The following is a 13,617-nucleotide window of genomic DNA, read 5'->3' as shown; positions in this document are numbered from 1 at the left end:
AGCGTAAAACAATATTGTTCGGTCCACTCAGTCAAAAACGTCTTCTTCTCAGTATGAACCTTGCCCCTCTTAGGATTCATGTAGATGCAAAAGAAACGTTATAAGCCTCGATAATTCCGAAACGCTTCGTGCGAGTACGTAATAACTACTGACAAAGTAACAATAAAATATGTGTACTTTATTTAGATTCGGTCTTTACGAAAATACCTTCGCCCGACACACAGCACGTGACGATGCAACGCAAAGGAGCTACTTTGGTGTCAGTGTATCCCGCCGCACACCAATGAAACCGCGTGCGAAGGAGCCGCACAGCAAAGGAGGCGCTTCGATGTCAAAGATTCCCGCCGCCAAGTGAACTCGTCCAAAGATTCATGAAGTAGCTTTAGGCTGTTGTTCGAGTTACTAACAGGAGAATGGTGGTCAAATGTATATGCCATCTCCGATTTAATGGAGGTTTCAGACGCTGCCATAGTCTGAGATTGATTTATAAACTGAAGAGACAAAGAGACAGGTACACATCCGTAATATCATGCAGCGCCCCTGCTAGCTGGCAGAACTGCGCAACACGACGTGGCATGGACTCGACTAATGTCTGAAGTAGAGCTGGAGGGAACTGACCATGAATGATACAGGGCTGTCCCTAAATCCGTAAGAGTATGAGGGGGTGCAGATATCTTCCGAACAGCACGTCGCAAGGCATCACAGATACACTCAATAATGTTCATGTCTGCGGGGTCTGGTGGCCAGCGGAAGTGTTTAAACTTAGAAGAGTGATCCTGGAGCCACTCTGTAGCAATTCTGGACGTGCGAAGTGTCGTATTGTCCTGCTGAAATTGCCCAGGTCCGTCGAAGCGCACAATGGACGTGAATGGATGCGAGTGATCAGACAGTAGTATACTTACATAAGCGTCACCTGTCAGAGTCGTATCTAGACGTCTCAGGGGTCCCACACGCCCCACACCATTACACAGCCTCCATCAAGTCAGCTGATGACACGCAGGGGCAATGGATTCATAACGTTGTCTCCACACCCGTACACGTCTATCCGCTCGATACAATCTGAAACGAGACTCGTCCGACCAGGCAATATCTTTCCAGTCATTAACAGTCCAATGTCGGTGTTGCGAGGCGTAAAGCTTTATAACGCGCAGTCAGTCATCAAGGGTACACGAGTGGGCATTCGGCTTCGAACGCCCACTTCGAAGATGTTTCGTAGGATGGTTCGCATACTGACACTTGCTGATGGCCCAGCATTGAAATCCGTAGCAATTTGCGTAAGGGCTGCACTTCTGTAACGTTGAACGATTCTCTTCAGTCGTCGTTGGTCTTGTTCTGGCAGGATCCTTTTCTGGCCGTAGCGATGTCGGAGATTTGATGTTGTGGCTGATTCCTGGTATTCACGGTACACTCGTGAAATGGTCTTACGGGAAAGTCCCCACTTCGTTGCTACCTCGGAGATGCTGTGTTCCATCGCTCATGCGCCGAATATAACACCTCTTTGAAATCCTCTTAAAACTGGATAACCTGCCCTTGTAGCAGCAATAACCATATCTCTGTATTTGAATACGCATGACTATACTAATCTCTTTGGCCCTTCAGTGTAATTATTCAGTAGTTAATTTTACACTGTTGGAAAAAATTACAAGGGTGACGCTGAAACGAATCGTTATCTACAGAAAAATATTTTTTAACTAATATGAGAACGTAATTTGTGCTTAAAACGTATTTTTCGCTGACCAGTTCTTGACGTAACGCGGTCAAGGGCTGCACCGCGGTCCGCCAATTGCCGACTGCCGGTGTAGGTTACACGCGCGCAGTGAGCACTCTGGCCCACGACACTTTGGTATTTGATATAATTTATTAAGGCTTAAATATACAATTTTACCTCTTAATAAGCAGATTTTTATTCAGTCATATGGCTAGGGCTCCCCGTCGAGCAGACCGTTCGCCAGGTGCCGGCCTTTCAGTTTGACGCCACTTTGGGGACCTGCAGTACATGAGGATGATAGAATGATGATGAGTGCAGCACAGCACCCAGTCCCTGGACGGAGAAAATTCCCCGACCCAGCCGGGAATCGAACCCCGGCCCAGAGGATTGGCAATCCGTCACGCTGACCATTCAGCTACTGGGGGCGGACAATGAGCAGATTGCAACAACGTTTTAAATATGTAAATTCTGTTAGTAAATTTATGAAATTCTGGATATTTAGTTTTTTCGCCGTTGGGAGTCGTTATGTAGGCAACCTGCAGCTAAGGCTGCGATCGGTTTACCCATTGAGTAATATGGACAGTCTGCAAGTGACTCACATAGCTTACAACAAAAGCATCTGCTGTCTCTCCTTACGACTAACAGTACAAACATAGGGAATTTTAAAGAACAGCTACATCAGCAATGAACGCCCCGGACTTCGCAGTAATTGCTGTGTGCTGCTGGGTTGCCTACCTGTGTGGATGCCGATGCGCAGCTTGAGCTGGTCGTGCGGCCGGTGGCGGATGGTGAATCCCCGCACGGCCTGCAGCAGCGCCAGCGCCATGCGAGCCACCTCGCGGGCGTGCAGCATACCGTTCCGCACCGGCAGCCCCGACACCACCATGTACGCGTCGCCGATGGTCTCGACCTGCCGGGAAAGATAGGCGTGAGTGCACATTCATCAAAGCCTTACTTCCCCTGACAGTGCTTACAAGTCAAAACCAAGAATCGAACATGTTCATGCTTCTCTTTCATGCTATCTTTGGGGGACAAATTGAAACTTTCGGTACCATTTTCCACCTCAGACCCTAATTGTCTCCATCTAACCTAACGGAGGCCTCGGGATACCCTACGAATCAGTATCACACAAAAACGATTTCGTATTCTCATTCATTGTTTTCGACAAATAGCAACCTTCCCAGGATCATGGGCTTCTCTACAGAGCCATCTGTCACCACAACTTTCATAATATGGGAGCATAATAAATATTGTCAGTATTTTCTTCTCTTCCTATTTGTGTATGGCGCAATGTCACACGCCACAACATCATATGACACGGTTTAAAGCCGATATCCAGTAAAGGTATGATCGGTTGACCCGTTTTTGGTCTTTTGACAAGGTCAGAATTCCTTCAGAATTTAGGTTTTGGGATTACTTTTACAATGCGCACAGGCATTAAAATTTAATGAATTGAAAACAGTCATAACCATCGACATTCAAGAAATTGGTATCAACATACTAATCATCGTATGTAAGCACTAGCTTATTGGTTGTTGAAAACAAAAGGATTATGCACTACTGGCTTGCTGGACATTTCATAGCTTCACCAGAGCTGCGCTGGCTGTCATTTCCCAGTGTTCTTGTAGGACCTTCACAACTACCGTAGGGGGCTCGTGGTACACACAGTCCCCACTTCCTTCTCCTTGTGGGCAATCCGCTACTTCCTGCTGTTGATAGTCACCTACCATGTGGACCAAATGTTGGACTTGAGGGAGAGCAACAAGGAGTCGACGTGGAAGATCAACTACAGATGCCATATTTACAGCCAGGCAAGTAATAGAAAGGAAACAGCAATTGGGAAAGCTATCATAGTTGCGTTTATAGATATAAAAAAGACTTTGATGCATTTAGAAGGGAAGAGATATGGTAAGGTCTGAATAGACTGCTATTGTCAAAAGGAATGCAGCTCAGAAGAAGAAATTTGTACAACAAATAACAGTATTGCACTATAATAGATAGTAAGAAATCATATATGTTCGCTAAGGATGTGTGTTCTCTCGAGTGCTCTTTACTATAGTCATGGACAACAAAAATAAGGAAACTTCGCCAAGAATCAATATAAGATGCCATTAAAATCATAGCACATGCATATAATGAGATGATTTAGGAATAAAACGAGCAGAAATTAAAAAGAACAACTAAATACCAGGCAGAGACAATTGAAGAATAACACATGGAAATAAGCTTAGCAAACAATGAGGCAGTGAATATCAGTAGGAAAAATAAATAGTGAAAGTGGAATTTGTAACTGACAACTAATTAACGAAGTAGATGTTTTCCAATATCTGAGAAGTAAGTTAAACAAGAAAGGAAATATCACGGACGAAATTTCGGAGAGGAGAGACAATTGATGAAAATTTTATTATTATATATCTCATAAAATTAGAAATTGGAAAGTACTTGCCAAAGCCAAGTTGTAGTGTACAAGGCATATTATCTGCCAATTATTACCTATGGATCAGAATGCTGGAGTTGGTTAAAGAAAGATCTGAGCAGGCTACAAGCGACAGGGATGTGTTTTCTACCAGGGATCCTGGGTAAGACGACAGGAGATGTGATAATGATTGAAACAAAACTGTACACCGTCAGATGAATCCCCTAAAAGAACTATGGAAAAAATTGGCTGAAATGGCCTGCCCACATTAAAAGAATGGGACCAGAAAGACTTGCAAGAAAAGGTCTAGAATGTACAGAATCTGTGAAGGAGAGCAATTGTAAGACGACGACAAGATGGGGAAGCCAGGTGACGGTTGATGTGGACTGAAGAGGAGTGCAGTGTGAGGAACTGCTGAACGATAGACTCTGGGAGAAAAGAGAAGATCGGAAGAGGCTTTGTGAGTGACCTGCATCAACAGAAACGTTTAGGGATGAAGAAGGAGAAGAAAAAACATTGTCTATTTATGACATTTCAACGTTTTGTTGTTGGATATTCTTCTCATTTTAGTGCTACCGTTGATAACTAACTGTGAACTTCATACAATAGACTGACTACAAGGTTACAATTTAGACAGAATTCTGCTTATAATTATATCGTAAACGCCTGTCTCCGTAATATTGGATGTTGAATGATACATCCCATGTACAATTTCCTTACAGTGAATGTCAACAATAAAAAGAGAAATATAATTGAAAGTTACTTCTAAAATAAAACCTCTTCGTGTCATAACTGAATAAGTAACTAGCTACCATACACTTTGTGAAGAATAGTTTAGGTCGATTGGCATTACTAGCTTCAGAATATCCCTACTTCCTGAGGCTATTCTTCAACAGGGAAGTATTTTTATTTATTTTTTGTTTTTGGTCATCAATCTTCTGAATGGGTCAATGTTCTCTCTTATGGCTCCGTCACAGTTATTTGTTGGATATATTGCAATTTCTGTTTTTGCCCATAGCCTTTACTCCCTACAGCTCCCTCAGGTAAAATGGAATTTAATCGATGATGCCTTAACACATGTCCTATCTTCCTGCCTCTTCTTCTTTTAAATGTGTATCACATATTCCTCTCTTCCTCTATTCTGCGGAGAATCTCTTCATTTCTTATCTTCACAGTCACCCTGATTATCAACAGCTCCCCACAGCACTACATCTGAAACGCTTCGATTCTGTTCCCTTCCGTTTTCACTCCATAATTCATTTCTATGCAACGCTGTAATTTTGGACCTAGGTTATGAAAATTTCTAGCTCAAATTAAGACCAATGTTTGATATCAATAAGCTTATTTTACACAAGAATACCACCTTTGTCTCTTTCAGTCTGCTTTTTGTGTACTCCTTGCCTCGTGCATCATGCATTGCTGTCCTTATAAGACAGCAGAATATTTTCACTTAATCTACTTTGAGATCTTCAATTTGATGATGCTAAACTCATTGCTAATCTCGTTTCTGATACTCATGATCTTCGTACTTCTTCATTTTTCTGTCAAACCATGTTATGTGCTAACTGAACTGCAACATGTTCTGGAATTATTTTTCACTTACACTGACATTAAAGTGTCATCAATGAACCTTATCATTGACGTTTCTTTTCATCCTGTATTTTACTACACTTCTGAACGTTTCTTGAAATAATGCCCATTAAGAAAACCCCCTTCCCCCATGAACCATGGACCTTGCCATTGGTGGGGAGGCTTGCGTGCCTCAGCCATACAGATGGCCATACCGTAGGTGCAACCACAACGGAGGGGTATCTGTTGAGAGGCCAGACAAACATGTGGTTCCTGAAGAGGGGCAGCAGCCTTTTCAGTAGTTACAGGGGCAACAGTCTGGATGATTGACTGATCTGGCCTTGTAACATTAACCAAAACGGCCATGCTGTGCTGGTACTGCGAACGGCTGAAAGCAAGGGGAAACTACAGCCGTAATTTTTCCCGAGGACATGCAGCTTTACTGTATGATTAAATGATGATGGCGTCCTCTTGGGTAAAATATTCCGGAGGTAAAATAGTCCCCCATTCTGATCTCTGGGCGGGGACTACTCAAGAGGACGTCGTTATCAGGAGAAAGAAAACAGGCATTCCACGGATCGGAGCGTGGAATGTCAGATCCCTTAATCGGGCAGGTAGGTTAGAAAATTTAAAAAGGGAAATGGATAGGTTAAAGTTAGATATAGTGGGAATTAGTGAAGTTCGGTGGCAGGAGGAACAAGACTTTTGGTCAGGTGATTACAGGGTTATAAATACAAAATCAAATAGGGGTAATGCAGGAGTAGGTTTAATAATGAATAAAAAAATAGGAGTGCGGGTTACCTACTACAAACAGCATAGTGAACGCATTATTGTGGCCAAGATAGACACAAAGCCCATGCCTACTACAGTAGTACAAGTTTATATGCCAACTAGCTCTGCAGATGATGAAGAAATAGATGAAATGTATGACGAGATAAAAGAAATTATTCAGGTAGTGAAGGGAGACGAAAATTTAATAGTCATGGGTGACTGGAATTCGTCAGTAGGAAAAGGGAGAGAAGGAAACATAGTAGGTGAATATGGAGTGGGGGGAAGAAATAGAAGAGGAAGCCGCCTTGTAGAATTTTGCACAGAGCATAACTTAATCATAGCTAACACTTGGTTCAAGAATCATAAAAGAAGGTTGTATACCTGGAAGAATCCTGGAGATACTAATAGGTATCAGATAGATTATATAATGGTAAGACAGAGATTTAGGAACCAGGTTTTAAATTGTAAGACATTTCCAGGGGCAGATGTGGATTCTGACCACAATCTATTGGTTATGAACTGCAGATTGAAACTGAAGAAACTGCAAAAAGGTGGGAATTTAAGGAGATGGGACCTGGATAAACTGAAAGAACCAGAGGTTGTAGAGAGTTTCAGGGAGAGCATAAGGGAACAATTGACAGGAATGGGGGAAAGAAATACAGTAGAAGAAGAATGGGTAGCTCTGAGGGATGAAGTAGTGAAGGCAGCAGAGGATCAAGTAGGTAAAAAGACGAGGGCTAATAGAAATCCTTGGGTAACAGAAGAAATATTGAATTTAATTGATGAAAGGAGAAAATATAAAAATGCAGTAAATGAAGCAGGCAGAAGGGAATACAAACGTCTCAAAAATGAGATCGACAGGAAGTGCAAAATGGCTAAGCAGGGATGGCTAGAGGACAAATGTAAGGATGTAGAGGCTTGTCTCACTAGGGGTAAGATAGATACTGCCTACAGGAAAATTAAAGAGACCTTTGGAGAGAAGAGAACCATTTGTATGAATATCAAGAGCTCAGATGGCAACCCAGTTCTAAGCAAAGAAGGGAAGGCAGAAAGGTGGAAGGAGTATATAGAGGGTTTATACAAGGGCGATGTACTTGAGGACAGTATTATGGAAATGGAAGAGGATGTAGATGAAGATGAAATGGGAGATAAGATACTGCGTGAAGAGTTTGACAGAGCACTGAAAGACCTGAGTCGAAACAAGGCCCCGGGAGTAGACAACATTCCATTATAACTACTGATGGCCTTGGGAGAGCCAGTCATGACAAAACTCTACCATCTGGTGAGCAAGATGTATGAGACAGGCGAAATACCCACAGACTTCAAGAAGAATATAGTAATTTCAATACCAAAGAAAGCAGGTGTTGACAGATGTGAAAATTACCGAACTATCAGTTTAATAAGTCACAGCTGCAAAATACTAACGCGAATTCTTTACAGACGAATGGAAAAACTGGTAGAAGCGGACCTCGGGGAAGATCAGTTTGGATTCCGTAGAAATGTTGGAACACGTGAGGCAATACTAACCTTACGACTTATCTTAGAAGAAAGATTAAGAAAAGGCAAACCTACGTTTCTAGCATTTGTAGACTTAGAGAAAGCTTTTGACAATGTTAACTGGAATACTCTCTTTCAAATTCTGAAGGTGGCAGGGGTAAAATACAGGGAGCGAAAGGCTATTTACAATTTGTACAGAAACCAGATGGCAGTTATAAGAGACGAGGGGCATGAAAGGGAAGCAGTGGTTGGGAAAGGAGTGAGACAGGGTTGTAGCCTCTCCCCGATGTTATTCAATCTGTATATTGAGCAAGCAGTAAAGGAAACAAAAGAAAAATTCGGAGTAGGTATTAAAATTCATGGAAAAGAAGTAAAAACTTTGAGGTTCGCCGATGACATTGTAATTCTGTCAGAGACAGCAAAGGACTTGGAAGAGCAGTTCAACGGAATGGACAGTGTCTTGAAAGGAGGATATAAGATGAACATCAACAAAAGCAAAACGAGGATAATGGAATGTAGTCAGATTAAATCGGGTGATGCTGAGGGGATTAGATTAGGAAATGAGACACTTAAAGTAGTAAAGGAGTTTTGCTATTTAGGGAGTAAAATAACTGGTGATGGTCGAAGTAGAGAGGATATAAAATGTAGACTGGCAATGGCAAGGAAATCGTTTCTGAAGAGGAGAAATTTGTTAACATCGTGTATAGATTTAAGTGTCAGGAAGTCGTTTCTTAAATTATTTGTATGGAGTGTAGCCATGTATGGAAGTGAAAAATGGACGATAACTAGTTTGGACAAGAAGAGAATAGAAGCTTTCGAAATGTGGTGCTACAGAAGAATGCTGAAGATAAGGTGGGTAGATCACGTAACTAATGAGGAGGTATTGAATAGGATTGGGGAGAAGAGAAGTTTGTGGCACAACTTGACTAGAAGAAGGGATCGGTTGGTAGGACATGTTTTGAGGCATCAAGGGATCACAAATTTAGCATTGGAGGGCAGCGTGGAGGGTAAAAATCGTAGAGGGAGACAAAGAGATCAATACACTAAGCAGATTCAGAAGGATGTAGGTTGCAGTAGGTACTGGGAGATGAAGAAGCTTGCACAGGATAGAGTAGCATGGAGAGCTGCATCAAACCAGTCTCAGGACTGAAGACCACAACAACAAGAAACCCCCCCCCTCCCCAAGAATCCTGAACTGGTCCTTAATGACCAAACATTGTTCCATTACAGGCCCTTGTTACAGCAGGAGCCACTTATTATATCTCTGACCATTAAGTAAAAAGCTTGTTATAACTGTTCCACAGCCACATTCCATAGGCTTCTTTATTCCCCTGCCTTAATTCGGTGTGTTCGATACATTCACCAGTTTATCCATATGACATAGCAGTCTGTACCATACTCACGTGTAGAACAGTTCTGTTTTATACAATCATATAGTTTTAATATTTTAATATACTGTAATATAAGATTTATTTGTTCAGAATCTCTTTAGGTGTCACATCATACTTGTGTTTTGTATCGATGCCGTCATAAAATGTCACATATCTTGGTACCACATTCTTTGTACAAATATGAATTCTTGCAGAAGTTTTGTGTACTATCTGTTTAGCATTAAATTATCTGACGATGACCTATGAGGTCGAAAGCCAAAAAAAAAAATTGGTACAAATGGCTCTGAGCACTATGGGACTTAACATCTGACCGAGCGAGTTGGCGCAGTGGTTAGCACACTGGACTCGTATTCTGGAGGACGACGGTTCAATCCCGTCTCCAGCCATCCTGATTTAGGTTTTCTGTGATTTCCCTAAATCTTTTCAGGCAAATGCCGGGATGGTTCCTTTAAAAGGGCACGGCCGATTTCCTTCCCCATCCTTCCCTAACCCGAGCTTGCGCTCCGTCTCTAATGACCTCGTTGTTGACGGGACGTTAAACAACACTAACCTAACCTAATCTTAACATCTGAGGCCATCAGTCCCCTAGAACTTAGAACTACTTAAACCTAACTAACCTAAGGACATCACACACATCCATGTCCGAGGCAGGATTCGAACCTGTGACAGTAGCGGTCTCGCGTTTCGAGACTGAAGCGCCTAGAACCGCTCGGTCACACCGGCCGGCTGGAAAAAAGCCAGTTCATTACGAAGTAGTAAATATCACTGTGGAACATTGATGCTAGGTATTCTAGTTATTAATAGTTTCTTTCCTTCATTGCTTCTTCGGTGCATAGACTGAACAGTAGGGACGAAATACTGTGAACTTGTCGTATATCTTTTCTAATTCAGTCACTTCATTCTCTTTTCTCCATTCTTCACTTTTCCGTTAGTTACAGCACATATTGCATACTAGTCGTCTTTCACGATAAGTTACACCTATCTTCCTGAGAATTTTTGCTCAATTTTTCTCTGTCAAACGCTTTTTCAGAGGAGACAAATCGTATGAACATGTCTTGATTTTACTTAAGTCTTGTTTCAAATGTCAAGCGGAACGTTGGAACTGCTTCTGTAGTGCCTATATCAATTCACAGCTATGAGTGTTATTAACCGACCGCATGTTGGCAGGATCTTTTTGAAGACTAACCTGCAGGTAGGTTACGAAGAGAACAAACTTAAAATTAATAAGAAGGAGATGCCGTATATAGCTCGGCGTTCATGTAGATGGCCTCCAGGTGACCGATCCCAGTAACCACATCTCTGAGGCAGTGTAAATACAATCCGGCGTTCATCGCTGGAACTTTAATAATTTACTCGGGAAAAACTGCTGCCCTCAGAGGCAACTACTGTAGTATACATGATGTTTTGATGACAGAGGTCGCCGTTAAATATCGCAGATATCGAAAGCAAGCAGAAGGTCTCAGTGCAGCATATAACCTATTAATTCAGCGTTGGAAATTAAACTGATGAGCAATATAAACTATCATCGTCTGGGTGACAAAAGCTGTAGTACATCTGATGCCAGCTAGGCATTAACCTGTGTGTAACGGCTGACAAGCAACGAGCTGAAAATGTGATAGTAACATTAGATCTCGTATGAATGACTGGGTTTCCAGGAGAACAAGCATTCCAAAAATATCTGACAACAGAAAATCCTTTAGAAAAGCACTAGCAATTCTAATACTCCAGGTATTAACAAATGACTCATAGTTGTTCTGTACGGAATGGCCGTGCGGTTCTAGGCGCTACAGTATGGAGCCGAGCGACGGCTACGGTCGCAGGTTCGAATCCTGCTTCGGGCATGGATGCATGTGATGTCCTTAGGTTAGTTAGGTTTCATTAGTTCTAGGTTCTAGGCGACTGATGACCTCAGAAGTTAAGTCGCATAGTGCTCAGAGCCATGTGAGCCATAGTTTTTCTGTCCACAAAAATCTTACAGCTGTAACAGAAACATCAATGACCGAGCGAGGTGGCGCAGTGGTTAGCACACTGGACTCGCATTCTGGAGGACGACGGTTCAATCCCGCGTCTGGCCATCCTGGTTAAAGTTTTCCGTGGTTTCCCTAAATCGCTCCAGGCAAATGCCGGAATGGTGCCTTTGCAAGGGCATTGCCGAATTCCTACCCCATCCTTTCCCAATCCGATGACACCGATGACCTCACTGTCTGGTCTCCTCCCCCAAACAACACAATCCCCGCCCCCCCCCTCCCATCCCAAACATCAATGTCTTGCGGTTAGCAAGCAAAAACGAGTTTCTACAGCGTTACCACGACGGCATACCACTACCGTCCACCAAGCTTACTCGAGAAGCCAGGATGATCTTCACTAAGTCTCCACGAGTGGAAAACCTTGGCAGATGGCACCTTCTGCCAGGCCAGCACTTTGTAACAAGAAGCACCAGCCAATCACGGGGGGCTATCCCTTCACTCTGTCTACTTTAGCTGTTATTTTTTAAAATTTTCTTATATTCAATTCTAGTTTTCTTGTCTGAGCCGGATTTTAGTGTAAGATACCATTTCTCTCTTATAAAAGTTGGTTTAATTTTTTGGGGTGATATTCAAATTTATCTCTGTTCTGTGACTTTTTCAGACAGTATTTGGCATGTAGCCCTGCTAGCCACCTCCCTGGGAGGATTGTTAGGGTGTGTACACAAAGAAAGCGGAGTATCTGCGTAGCGCAGTCCAGCGTAAGGCGACTACAAGCAGCACAAAGAATATCGCCATGTTATCTAATGGGACAGCTCACAGTGGCCGCCAGATGTCAGCACCTCCTACCCATCCGGAACGAACGAAACGTTCCTTGCTTCTTTCAGTGCTGCAGGTCGTCTGTGCACTGCAAAACGGGAATGGCTGTGTGCACACGCCTGCTGCTCTGGGACCTTTCTTAAACAATTTTAAAGATACTGTTCAGTAAAGACATGTCATTCTTTCGCATCTTCTAACCTCATTTATAAGCCATATGATGAACTAACTAGTGTTTAATTGTCGCAGAGATTGTTATGTTTTGATATTAAGTAACACACTGAACTAGATTAGAATAGATCTAAATGAAAGATAGGAGCCACTGTGAGTTTACGTTTGCTTTATGTCAGGTCACACATTGTTGTGTATAAAATGTAGCTAACATACTAAATTTTTCTTTAAGCTGGGTAAAAGTTGTATTACTACCCGCAGTCTTGAGAAAATGATTTGATGATTTGTATGTAGCACTTTCATTCAGCATGAATGCGCAAACGATTAGGTATTACTGATATATTCATAACATCCCTTATATCTCAAAAAAAGTTTCAAGATACGAAACGAGATTTTGACAAATGGGGCATGCAAGGAACAGACCGCTTCGCCATATCGCTTACAAAAAAAACTATTTTCTCTATCGTGGCATATGAATAACTACAAACTTTTTCTATGGAATCATCTAATTTGTAAGGTTCATCAACAGCTAATGAAATGAGAATTAGTGTGGCTTGGCAACAATGTAAGAGGAGAAATCACACGATCATTTTTATACCAAGAACGTGCTTTTTCATAACCAACAGACCTGTCTAATCCTCACTTACCAGTTTAATAAACCACTGTTTCGGAATTCTGTGGCAACTACAAGTATATTAGCATGTTAGTGAGGTGACTTTGTGAAATCTCCACTGTGATGTAGGTGTTTCTTAAAATTTGCGACTAATCCCATTACGCTGCAAGTATGAAAGGATTAAGAAATTAGTCGCAAATCGCTCCTTCAGTTACATTTCGACTAAGTCCTATATCCCAGTGTGGTGTGATCCTGAGATCACTGTGGGACAAGTCGAATGTGAGCAAAATTTAAGTACCAACACCAAAATTTGCAAAGCCCTCCGAATTAACTAAAACTCTGGTCCCACAGTCCTCAACCATGTCTCTGTGAAGACTCTAGTACTATACATTACCTCCTTCAAAATGGAGCCTACATGTATCACCGAAAACACAAAAAGAACCTTACTGATCCCAAACCCAAGTTTGATTTCAAAAGACGAAGCAACATAAAATCAGCTCTCACAATCATTTATGCTTTTTCAGTGTGCAGTGTAGATACTTAATACACAACACACAAACTCACTTGCTTTATAAAGTTCACGCTTGATTGTTTTAACATATTGTAAGTATTCAGTTCAGGACGAGGGAAAGCTGCGGTGTTCTATCCCATTAAAAGTTTCATGTGACGTAATTATTACACCAGCGTGTGTTTAGTGATCC

General features: G+C 42.1%; 1 protein-coding gene across 1 annotated transcript in view; it reads right to left on the bottom strand.

The window, feature by feature from the left end:
* The window catches only part of LOC126260737 (atrial natriuretic peptide receptor 1-like), a 506,740-nt gene that overhangs the window by 70,496 nt on the left and 422,627 nt on the right, over nt 1-13,617 (bottom strand). The window contains exon 20 of the mRNA XM_049958075.1: nt 2,444-2,618. Coding sequence (XP_049814032.1) covers nt 2,444-2,618 — 175 coding nt within the window. The remainder of the gene's footprint in view (nt 1-2,443; nt 2,619-13,617) is intronic.

The sequence above is a fragment of the Schistocerca nitens genome, chromosome 5 (assembly GCF_023898315.1).
Source record: "Schistocerca nitens isolate TAMUIC-IGC-003100 chromosome 5, iqSchNite1.1, whole genome shotgun sequence".
Classification (NCBI taxonomy): Eukaryota; Metazoa; Arthropoda; class Insecta; order Orthoptera; family Acrididae; genus Schistocerca; species Schistocerca nitens.
This window is presented reverse-complemented; position numbering and strand designations above follow the sequence as displayed.